This window comes from Solea senegalensis, linkage group LG3 (genome assembly GCF_019176455.1).
Source record: "Solea senegalensis isolate Sse05_10M linkage group LG3, IFAPA_SoseM_1, whole genome shotgun sequence".
NCBI classification, from domain to species: domain Eukaryota; kingdom Metazoa; phylum Chordata; class Actinopteri; order Pleuronectiformes; family Soleidae; genus Solea; species Solea senegalensis.
The window spans coordinates 13,155,820-13,168,745 of NC_058023.1; the positions used below are offsets into that span (position 1 = coordinate 13,155,820).

Sequence of the window (12,926 nt, forward strand, 5' to 3'; positions counted from 1 at the left end):
AAAAAAATCACAATATGTGATATTGGTTGAAACCCCTAGATTCTGTTCTTTACTAGCTCCATCTCCATGATAAAAAAAAAAACAACTTACTACTAACTTACTAATAAAAGCCTTGTCAGACAGATGAAAGCTTTGGGGGGAAAAAAGCAACTGCACATTAAGTTGGGAGTGTTTGTCCAGAAAAAAAAACATATGAATTTGTCTGTAAGACAAAGATTTATCAAGTCAGTAAAATTTTATTCAGTCAATATTTTCACAGTTAAATACCCTATAAAACCTGCATAAACAATAACAAAACTCAATACATTAAATTCTACTAAAGCCAGTGTCCAGGTATAATCTCCATTCATGAGGTTCTAGGTTTACGTCTGATCACGGAATTGATCCAGTCGATATAGTTTACCACTTTAGTGTAAACACCAGGTTTTTCAGAGCGACCGCAGCCTTCTCCCCAGCTGATGATCCCATACAGGAAACTGACATCATCCCTCGCACAAGACAGAGGGCCCCCAGAGTCTCCCTAGGGTTAACACACACACACACACACACAAATTCAGGCACTGATCAAAGCAAAGACACAAACAGCTGAGTCACAAACACACTTCCACCTAATTCATCTAAAAACTACAAGGTAAACAAGTTAACTGACATTTAATTCAAGGAGGACAGAGTATAAATATTTGACACAGCTGATTTAGTGGGTAGACATCTCAGCAGATTTCAAACATTCACTAACCCTCCCTAGAACTTGACTCAGGGGAATCCCTGCTGCCGTCGTTAAGTGCCGCTCCATTATTCCAGTTACTCTGAGAACAAATGTCTGATATCAAGCTGTGCAGAACTGAGCTGAGCAGGTCAACAGCTTTAAAAGCTCCAGGAGGATATAGTGTAAATATGTTTCTTTAGGTTCGTTAATTGCAAATGATGAAATTCGATTTGTGTATCCAGACATAATAAAAGTGCACCCAAATCTGCATGGGTTGCTTTGGTAACAAAATATGCATAACTACTTTTGTGCTGTAGCTTCAAAAAAAAAAAAAAATCTCACTCTCCAAACAATCACCCTGTCATGTAATGTTGCAGAATTCATCATCACTATGCGTCAGATTTAGAGGAACACAAGATGATTTGAAATCCAATTTGAGCAGCCAGAGGACTGATTTGAATTGCATTTCAAAGTGCATCAGATTTTATGCGTTTTCACTGTCCAGACATTCAAAACAATCTAGATAAAAGGGTTAGAAGAATTTGATAATTTTATGTACTGTAGTCATTAACATGTTCTACTTAGTACTAAATATTCACTCTACATTGTTATAAATGCATATTAAATCATTCCACTGCATTGTAAATTACTTTCCTACCTGACATGCGTCTACACAGCCGCCGAGCCCCGCACAGATCATGTCAGCAGAGACGTGGTTGCCGTACACTTCAGGTTTCCTACAAACTTCATGAGGAGTGAGTCTCACTCCAGCCTCTTGTAGACTGGAATACCCCTTTGCCTCTGTCACATAAAAACAAAAGCAAAGTGTAAAAACCTTTGCTGCGGACTGGGCTTTCAACTTATTTTCTTTACTTCCATGCTCCCATTACATGCGTGCTGTGATTTAATTTGTCAGATTAGATTCTCAGCACAGACTGGGTTTGATTGAGCCATCAAAAGTAGGAAAGGATAGTCCACACCATCAGAATCAATTTCAGCCAAGCTTTTACTAATACATTTCAATGCATCACTGTCTGGACAGAAAAGGTAAGGCTCTGCTATAAGAGGTCCACATCACAAAAATAAATCTTTCATTATTATCTGCCACAAGTCTTCACTCACTCTCATACATGTGTCCCCAGCCACTAATAGTGCAGCAGTAGTGATCAGGAAATGTTGTGCTTTTGTCTGGGAGACAGATTGGCTGGATGAACGGTGTTCTCCTCACACACCGCCCCTCCTGCTTCTTCAGTTTGATCAGAACTGCCAAAAAGAAATATTAAGTTATGAAAATGACGAGAGGAGTTACAGCAATGAGGCAAGTGGTAGACTGAGAGACTCTGTGGCCAAATCAAACTGCCACAGTCAACTCTGTGTGGGTGTTCATGCGGGGGAACACACAGACACAGCTGTTCAGTGACGCACAGCTGTGCACGCGGACTCAGGTCTTAAGCAAATTTGTGTGTTTCTGAATATGGGCAAGATGCCCCTTGGTTTGCACGAGTCGTGTGTGAAATGAGTGATTACCAATGTCATGTAGAGTGGGATTAAACACAGAGAACTCTTTCGGAAAGATGTATTGTTCCACTTCAAACGTCCTGGTATTGAGACCGGTTACGTTGAACCTCTGCTGGCCGAGAACCACGCGAAGCTGAGACTTCAGTGGGCTGCAAGAAGAAATCTTGATAAATCCTGGATGTCTGTCTAACACTGTTCACAAGAGCCAATTTATATCCAACAACTGGTGGCTGGATTTCTGTAAATCATCTATTGACATTTCATCCTGTTATGCCCCAACATCGGTTTTACTATTTTATTTCACATTGCATAAGATACTTTGAAATGCCACAGGTACATTGTCAATGAAACCGATCTATTACACTTAATATTGTACAACATGATCTTTTGTCAAAACACGAGAAAGATTAACGTTCCCATGTGGGTTTTTTTTGTTTTTTTTTTTTACATGGGCTCGAAATGTTTATCTTTCAGGGACTTTGTGGCAAAAAATGATATGGTTCACCTTCAACAAAAATAAAACATCAACTGTTGGTGGACTCACTTGCGGAAGAAGCAGTGCGCCGCAGAGATGACCCAACACGAGGATATCAGTGTACCAGCACAGAAGTCAGATTTTCCAATGTAAATCGCTGCCATCCAGGGGTGAGTACCCGGCAACGATGAAGTTCCACCCAATATCCGCCCCCTTGCTATCGACAACCTCTTTTTGTGCTTTTTTCCACACACAGGCTTCTTGGTAGCGTTAGGCTTTTTAAAGGGGATAATCCTTCGAGAAGAAGCTGCATCATGGAACAAGAACTTTAATATACAGTACACACATACATACACGTACATCCTACCAAAAACTACAACAAAGCAAGCAAACGTCACTAAAATTAGCAAGAATACTATAATTTGCTTGCACTCTTCCTACAGAAAATACCTCTTCTGAATATTTTTGATGCTGGCTGATTCCCCCCTGCAAGAAGCAAACAAGCTGTTCTGTTACAGAGATACTTCAAGCTGCACATAAAATATTGAGAAGGGCAAAGCAGAGGGAACAAGATTCTGTTCATAAACCTTACATCCTGACAAACCCCACCTCATAAACATTTGGCTTCACCTAACATGACGCATTGATTTACAGTGATTCATGCTTTGTCCTCTCATCTAGCCCACATTTTAAGAAAAGCTCTGTCAAGTCAGCTGAATTCAGCTTTTCAGAGCAGCGTGACTCAGCAGAGATTAGCTCTATTCTTCTCACTCTTCTCTTTTTATTTGAGAGATGTTTTGAAAGTGTTACCGACTTATTTAATCAAGGACAGGGCAAGGCAAAGAGGACAAATTATGCAGCAAGCAGCCTTCATGAATTATTTCACTTTTCATATTTTAAAATAATGACATGAATATTCAAAGAAGGGAGAGCTTAAGATACCATCCTTAAATAAGTACATAAGGAAGCAGACCTTAAGCACATGAAGGCAAAAATCAAGCCGACCAAGTAAATGGCTAACAAACACACACATACACGCCCTCTGTACTCACACACAGGCATCACACAGGAGGGGATGTCACAGTATTCCCAGGAGATGGCATCGTCAGCGAGTGTGTAGCACCACGGCATCTTGTCCCCATCTGGGTTTCTGCGCATGCACACACAAAGTGGAAGATCTCTGTACATCAGTTCACTTCAATAAAATTCAATGCAATGTTTACAGGAGCTCCATTGGTCAGAGTTAAGTTGAAATCTCAATCAATACATCAATAATTAAACAATTGTATTTAAGTGAAGTTAAATTAAAATGGGGTGAAAATTAAAGCTGTGAGTTAAAGTACAGGAAATGTGTATGTAAGCCATTCAGCGGCACTCATACGGTTTGCTGTTGGCATGCTCCATGTCACATCAACAACTTAAAGCAGTAAGAAATTTATTATTTTGTATTTTTTTTTTATTGTTCATCATACACAGGCTGGATTCACTTTCATAGTTGCCAGTTGGCACCAAGTAGCTTTCATTTGAGGGCTCATGCTTATGTCAGTTAAGTGTTGGCTAAAGGGGCTTTATTAGCACTGGGGTAAAGCTGGATATTTCAGCTTTAAAAAAAAAAAGGTAAAAGAATCTAGTTTGGCAGATAAGACAATTAATTTAATGCTGGGATTATATGCATCCTTCAATTACATGATCACACACACACACACACACACACCTGCAGTAAGCATGCTCGCCAAGTCCCCTGAGGGGCGATGCAACCACCGTGCCAACATGGAGCTCATCATGAAGCAGGTCCGAGTTCCACGACAGACACCGGGTGCCAGACACCGTGGTGTTCCCCAGTCCTCTGTAACCCTTCCCCCTGCCGTTATAGCACTCTGCCTCTGGCTCTGCATGCGCACACAAACACACAGAGTAATGTCATGACAGATCTTTTATAATCACATTGGAATCAGTCAGAACAAATCCCAAAGAAACCGACTTCACTGTGTGCATTAACAGATTATGAGTTTAGCAGCCTGCTCGTGTCTTCACCTGATGTGGTTAATAAAAGTATTTTCTCACCCACGTGCAAGAACACACATGTATTGTACGAACAATGAGAGAATCAATGTTATTCCACTACCTCATAAATACACATTAGATCCACACTGATGACGCAGACTGCGCAGCTATTGGAAAATTGGAATCATGTTTCAATTGTTTTTCAGCCTTATAAGCCGTGTTTATACCAAGTGGCAACCGGTCATGACGTCACAAATAAAAATCTGAACTCCCATTTTGAATCATAATCTTGATTTTACTCACCAACACTACAGTCTGAGCCGCCAAAGCCATGCCTGCAGTTACACACCTCCTTGTTGGTGGATGTGATTAGTCGACACACTCCATCATTGAAACAAGGGTTTTTACGACACACTGCACACATTAAAAAGCACGGTAAGACACCTATAAACATGATTTTCCCAAAAAGAAAAAAAAAATCACTTAATGTATGATTTAGTTGGAGTAAAATAATTATACTTCATATACTCAACCATGCATTTGGATGTCAAAAAAAATCACAATTTTAGTGAAAAGATAAATATGCAACAGCTTAAGAACTACATATTTCCTCCACAAGAATAAAGTTAAAAGATGAATTTGATGATTGTGTGTCATGACAGACAAATTCATCTTTACAGCATTCCAACTCTAAAATTACAGATTACACATCAGTGTTGTTTCTACCACTTTTTGCGCTCCTCTCAAAAGTGACCAAAAAAATAACTGAGGGTTTAAGTAAAAAGAAATCTCACAATTCCTGTGCACTTCAACATATGCACTGCACAATCTACATTTTTGTTCCAAATGTCTCCCTAAAATGTGTACATCTGCATTGGATCCATTGAAGACCAAGGGCCTCTGAAGTGTTTTGGGAAGTGAATGCATTGCATTTAAAAATGTTTAGTTTAAAACTGACGGGTAGATTTAAACAGTGCAAAACAAAATGTTGGACAGGAAGTCAACATATATTCAGGGGCATTTGGCTATAAAAAGTATTTTTCCATGACCACTATAAGTTTAGTCCATGACAAAAAAAACAGTTTTGGCTCAGGGAGCATGGAATCACCTCAGTGCTTTGCCAGTGAATCTTTAAAAGATGAAAGCACCTTACAGACCCATTGGGCGTGTTCTTGAACACCGTTCCTGAGTCAGAGTGAGTCATATAATCTGCTTTTCTTTCATGGCATGGCATTCCTCTAGAAACTATGATCAAAGAAAGTGAAGGACCCATCATTCATATATTCTCAGGACAGGAGACATTTTGCCAGACTGGGGAGGAGACATGGTACCATTTTAGATAAGTTTCTTTCAGTTGTGCTTTCCACCTTGTTTCATTTTTGGAAACAGCTCATACATGATGTGTAAAATACAGAAAAGCTTGTTGTTCTTAGCTGAACGGCTTGTCAAAGTGCATCACAAAAACAAAAGCAGGCCAGAGAGCAGCAACAGACAGTTGGAGCCAATGAACAAAAGCTGGCGTCTTACTTGTGTATCGGACTCTTTCACACTTGATTTCCCCTGCCACACATGTGCACTGTTCCACATTGCGGAGATGAATTCGTCCCCAAGATTCTCCAATGTCATAATAGCGCAGGTGTGCGGTTTCATAGCACCTCTCTGACGGGCCGACACAAAACATAAAAGGTAATAGAATGAAATGTGAGAGGAGATTGAAGAGCTCAGTGGAGCGCACAGAGCAAACACTCTGATGGCTGAGTTTTGCCAGGCACATTCAGAGTGGATGTGGATACTGTGTTTTCATGTCAGCAATTTGAATCATTTCAAATGCAAGGTAAAATGCATATGACTCATAACTGATTTTTTCTTTTCCCATTTTACTTTGCTTTCCCTGAACTAAAAAGGTGAAATTTGTTTAGCCAGAGGCATACAGTGTGAAATAGATTATCTTCCTCTATGACCATGAAAACACACTTTCAGAATCATACAAACATTTCAGGTATTTTAAGCATCTCATAAAATTAGCAAATATTTTAAATTTCAAAACAGCAAAGATTTCACAGTTCAGTTGAATTAATGGCAATAAGTGAAACAGATGATCACACTCTAGTTCTTGATGAATATCATAATGTGGTAATGATGTGGCCTACTAAGTGGCCTTTGTGTTGAAGCTATTTTGCCAAACTGCTACCCCTGTCATGTCCTAAGAAAGTAAAGTAAATAAAAAATAAGGTGAAACTTATTAGTTCCTTTCCTAATGCTGTTAACAATCTTAATGTTACAGTGCTAACACTACAAAAAGACAATGAACCTACTTTGATCACACAGTCTTCCAGAGAAGCCATCAGGACACGAGCACTCAAATGTGCGCATGTGTGGAATCAACTTGCAGACACCTCCATTCTGACACGGATTCACTTGACAAGGGTCTGTAATTCTGCGAGGTGTGTGGTCAGAAACTGAAATACGCGAGAAAAGGAAACAATTAGAGGAAATTCTCGTGATAATTACTACGCGTGTTCAGTGAACTGACCATTTGGTTGACTTTTCTCTGGTGCACAGTAGCCCCACTTTCGGTCCCGATCAAAATTATGAGTGAGAGAGCACCTGTGAGAAGCAGACATGATGAAACAGCGACAAGTCAACTGGATTACAAAGTGGATAAGTCAGTCTTCCATTTCTCAATTTAAGATCTCTGCCTGGTCTAGGTCATTTTGGCCAACTCTAAAGAATTGATACAGGACAGAAACCATTTTTTAAATGAACTTTTCTGAAGATCCAACATAAACAGACACCCATAACTGATAGAAATGCTGAACATTTAATAGCCAGTGTGTAGAAAAGAAGCTCCATATATTAATCATTCACTCATTTAATTAAAGCAAAGTACCATCAGCTTACTTCTGTGCTGCTTACTGCACATAATGGCAAACCCACCTCATCACTACACTCATGAGCAAGTCACAGAAACGTGAGGGGTCCGATTGCAGTGATGTGTTTTTAATGTGTGGGTGGATCAGAGATGTTGCACCTTGTACAGTGCAATTGCATACATGTTGCTCCACCTTTCTGGCACCCACCCTTCCTGTCTCATATCTAAAGAATGACGGACACAAAGCCCTACAATAACAGTCGTCGTTTTGAGTTTACAAAGTAAAAGGAATAGAAACAGATTTTACTTCTGTGTTACGCTCTGAAGATGTCACTGTACATGCAATTTAACCTGTACTCAGTCAAGTCAAAGAGCAAGTTTCTGCTTTTCACCTTTAAAAGCAAATTTAGCTGTAACAGTGACACAACACCCACAAACGTGTCAAAAAATGAGCAAATCATTAAAGCCAATTTACTCATTACCTCATTAAGGAATGTTTCCTGACGACACTTGCACAAATCCTTTATTACAGCAACATGTAATCAGGTATGACTAGACACCGCTATTACACACTGCATTAGTGTCACTCAGCTACTACTACACTGTGTGATGGAAAATAACAGTTTCGGTTCATTCACGCTCACACATCCATGAGGAACAGTCACACCAAGGCCTGTGACGTAATACCTGCACTGTGTGTGAGAGTGGCGTGGAGAAGTTTGTGGTTTGAGTGTGTGTGTCTGAACAAAACAAGATATGACGAGGCAGCACTTAAAAGTGATGAGTTGCCTTTGTGTGTTTGATCCAAGTGTGTGTAGCAACGCTGTGTGATTACACACACTAGATTGTTTGTGTAATCAAAACAGTTGATCCGGATAGGCTGAGGGGAGGAAAAGGACTCACCATGGTTGTGACGACAGGACCGTGATGCAGTGATGGTGAAGCCTGCCACCCTGACGAAATGGGAATTTACATTCTTTGTCTGTTGTCGTCAGAACTGGCAACAGAGGAAGGAAAAAAGGAAAAAGAATTGTTAGTCATTTTCACTGATGCGCAAAAGACAAATGTAAAAAAACTGACTTCTACAGCTGTGCAACATGTAGACTGTTTATTTTAAGCATGCAATGATAAATCATTCACTAAAGTAACTGCCAACTATTGTCATGTCTTTTTATTTAATACAAACAAGTTCCAATTTTAACTTCTTAAAACTCCTCTATGACAAAAACCGGTATCAATAATCGTTATAAAAATAACCTAATTTATCTTATTCATTTATTTGTTTGACATAGACAATGCATATTAGTTTCACTAAAAACAGTATGCTAGAGTTAGCTAAAGGGTTAGTTTTCATCTGTAGTCCCTGATCAGATGTTAAAATATGTTCCCTGTAAACAGTGTTACTATACTTAAATCATAAAGAAACTTGAGGTGAAACAATCAAGTTTGCCTTGTGAACACTCATGGTAATACAAAACGTCGGGACAACCTTGACGAAACAAAACAATGGGAAAAAGCAGGGCAACAATACACAGCACAATTCACAATACCAGGCAAACAAAAGCATATGGTAGCCAACATGAACAACACATCAAGCAGTATTTGCAGCAACAGTCAAAGCATGTTGAAGTCAACATGAAGCAACATTAAGCAACATTAAGCAGCAGCAAAATATGACTTAAAGATGCTTAAAAATAGGCTGCACATATGTCACATCCCAGAAATACACACAAAGTATAACCACGTGGACCAGCACATGCAGGAACAGGAAAGATACTGAAAAGAAAAAAAAAACTGACACTAATAAGTTGATGTTTTTAATGTTAACAGTCAATTGTCAATTTTTCAAGTCAGTATGTCAATAATTAACAAAAACCTGCCAACATGAGTATGCCTTCGGTATCAGAGTGTGATTGCACAATGCACAGACTCCATTGCTTTATCAAAAAAAAAAAAATTATATTCCAAGCTCTACAGTGACTTGAACTTTTATTTTGTTAATCTCAGCCACATAAATCTCCTCATACACCTGGCTCCTTGTAGTAAATGACAGCTAACACAGCTGTTCAGCTCCCACATGCTTTAGATTTCTGTTGCACAACCAACTTACTTTCAATCATTACAACTTAAGAAAAAATCCGCAAATCAAAATTCTCTGCCTGTTCGATGTCCATCCCCTTCCCTCTTCTTCTTTCCTCTAAATGAAAACACAGGACTCGAAGTAAAACATACCTTTGCGGCTCTCTCTGTGCGTGTCTGTGGCTCCTTCATATCCAGGGCCTAACATGCGCTGAAAACCAAACGTAAAGTGAAGTTATTTGGATGTTTCCTTTTTTTTTTAAATGCACTCATAATACATAAAAAAAAAGAGTCGCGCATGGTTTTAAGAGGCTTGTCCTAACAAACCTACCGTGTGTGCACTGAAAACACAGGGTAAAAACAGTAACGCAATCAATGTCATGATTCAAGTTTGCATCGGTGGCTCAGCTGGTGTGCGGAGGAGAAGGTCGTTTCCTTAAAAGTGGATGTGAAGGAACTGTCACGTTATATCTGTAAGTTTCTGAGTCCTCAGTCTGCTTTTGGTCATAGGAAACCCTGCATGTATAATCCTGTCCCTCACAATATTCTGCTGGATTGAGTAAACCCGTTGCGTCATTAGGCTTGGCTATCTATCGGTGAGGCATCCTTTACCCTGCTGCATGAAAAAGCTGGTGTTCCCCGGCTCCTTCTCCGCCCACGGTTTTAACAGTTAGGAGGAGACGGAGGAAAGAGAGAGGAAACTTTCCGGAGGCTGAAACAGCGGCGGGGGCCGGCAGGGTCCTGGTCCGGGCATCTCGTTACGTTACTCCTCGTGAAATTACTTTAGTCCTAACCCAATACCGACTTTTTAAGGTTGTGAATTCTAGTTGTTCGCTGAATTCATATAAGAAATGAAATGAAACCTTCGTGCACACACGTAGGTGTTGTTAATTATCACAAACGATTACACCTGCTAGGAAATATTTGACGTCACGTACATATTCTTCTTCGTTGGGTAGTCGTCGTGATTTGTGTCGTTACTGCCACCTACCGGATTTACTTTGCTTTGTCGCCAGTTATTTTACAGTTAACGTTTGAATCCAGACGTTCTTAGAAAATGACAAATACATGTCCTCCATGTCATGTAACTCTAATGGAGGAATGTTTTCATCTTTTTACATGTTTTAACAGGAAAAGCACAGCTCACATCAGCGATGGTTCACTTCAGTTCCTGTATGCTAGGACATTATGACAGAGATTCAGCATGCGTCCTGAAACTGGGGAAGCAAAATGGAACTCAGCCATCATTCATTTGACTGTTTATACCTGTGACTTTCCTACTGTGACTGACTGTGATCTGGCAAAATGACTGATAACAGATCAACACAGCTGTCACTCAAACCTCAATTTGGCCACACCCACATAATCATTAAGAGGCCTAATCAGAAACCTGCCCCCACACTAGAGGATTTTCAAATCTGACTTGATTTTAAAAATGTGGGAGACCAGAGACACAACAAACTACAACTAACAAACTTGTGACCTATTTTCAATGTGTTCATCCTGAGAAAGCACAGACTAGATCATCCAGTCAAGATGCAGGACCACCCACCCTCAGTTTCAGGGAGGAGATTTGGGATCTCACAGAAACTTGCGTGATTCAACGTGACTTCAGAATATAAACATACATGGAGGTGGACTATCCGTTAATAGCTGTTGTGTGGGTGATATTTTATGCTGAGAAATGCAAAAAAAAAAACTGTGGCTGAAGTCATCGCTGAGAAGACGGAATCAACTTGGCTTGTACAAATTACGGTTCTAAACAAAAGTATGCAACATCTGTTTCCCAGTCAACTCCGTTAACCCCTCACACTACAGGATAATTTGGCCAGATAATCTGTTCAAATCAGCCTAAAATCGGGTTTTTAGCTGTAGAAGCAGTTGTCAGTGATTCAAAGTAAAATGGTACAATTGTACATGTGCTATTTTAAAATGTGCTACGTGAATAAATTGACCTTGACGTTAAAAAACTGTAATTCAACCATATTTTCCATACCATAACCACCATTATTTTTTTATACAAAATATAATAGTTTCTAAAACGATGTCTTAGAGTTTGGGCACCCCGAAACATTTTGCAGAAATGTTAGCCCGGTTTGTGGCATTCTTGCATCTCCTGAAAGCACTGCTCTAGACAAAATGTTCAGATATCTTAATTTCAGGCAGTTTCTGTAGAAGTGTAATTGTAAATCCATTTAATTTTATTTTAACTTTTCCTAACAACAAATGATTGACAGTTGCAGCCTTTTCTGGTTTCTTAATTTCCAAAAGTCAAAAAGTCAAAGTTAACAGTCAAGAAGACCGTAATTTAACCTTACAAAGCTGATCTAATTAGCACCCTTGTGAAAACTTAATTTTAAGTACCTAATAGTAATTATACGACCTTCTGTTTTGTTTTCAGGTATGTCTGCCCTTCAAAATAAGAGTACCGGCATGTAAATTCGCAGAAGAGGTAGAATGCACTCTAGCAGGTGATTTACTAAGTTATCCTACATTTCTAAGATAAGGAAAAGTCTGGATGATTGTCGACAATCTGAAAGGAATTGTGGCTGAAATGATTATAATAGCTTTGAAATCAGGGAGATGAAAGGCCCAACCAATCTTACGAGTCTCACGTGCTGTCAGCATTCCAGCAGTGACATGTCGTGTCACGACAAATTCCCCTGTCTCATAATCTAACCTCTAATTTTCACCAGCTGTAATAATCTCTCTCTGCAGATGCTGTGCTAAAAATACAAAAAGGGAGGCTGGACGACTAAATCTCCAGATTGGGGTGGTGTGTTTCCACAGAGGAAATTGTTCAACTAAGACAACTGTACAGTTAATTATTGACATACAGTGTCTGGCTCAGCAAGCACATTTAGCAAGAACGTCAATCAAGAACAGTGAATGTCTTAACAAAGACTCTCAGTTATTAACTCCAACAAAGGAATTTTTTTTACAAGATAAGGTAAAGGTGGGGTCAGAAAGTAAGGATTCCTCCACTGTCAAAGAAAAGAAGTAATAATATGTGGTAAAGAAAATAAAAGGGCACTGGTTTTCTTGGAGTTACAGCCATGAAAGCTTTTTAATCAATATTTGGACAACCTCAAAACCACAGAAGAAGAAAGTACAGACAATAAAGGTACTGCTGTGTATCACCTCTAACACATAGGAAGAAGAAGATTTAAACAGGAAATAATTAAATATCCAAGTCAAGTGTGATTTTTTTTTTTTCCTCCCTTTTGATTCCATAAACACAGTATCGCCAAACATATAATCCAACAACTTTT

General features: G+C 39.3%; 1 protein-coding gene across 1 annotated transcript; it reads right to left on the reverse strand.

The window, feature by feature from the left end:
• Positions 1-220: 220 nt before the first annotated feature.
• LOC122766118 (hepatocyte growth factor activator) lies at positions 221-9,862 on the reverse strand. Its single transcript, XM_044020756.1, has 13 exons — positions 9,808-9,862; positions 8,479-8,572; positions 7,237-7,310; positions 7,019-7,162; positions 6,231-6,362; positions 5,007-5,117; positions 4,414-4,588; positions 3,752-3,849; positions 2,769-3,006; positions 2,234-2,373; positions 1,829-1,969; positions 1,365-1,507; positions 221-520 (listed from the first exon to the last, which is right to left on the reverse strand). Exons 1-13 carry the CDS (start codon positions 9,860-9,862, stop codon positions 347-349), a joined length of 1,719 nt encoding a protein of 572 aa, XP_043876691.1. The 3' UTR covers positions 221-346.
• Between the last annotated feature and the right edge of the window lie 3,064 nt (positions 9,863-12,926).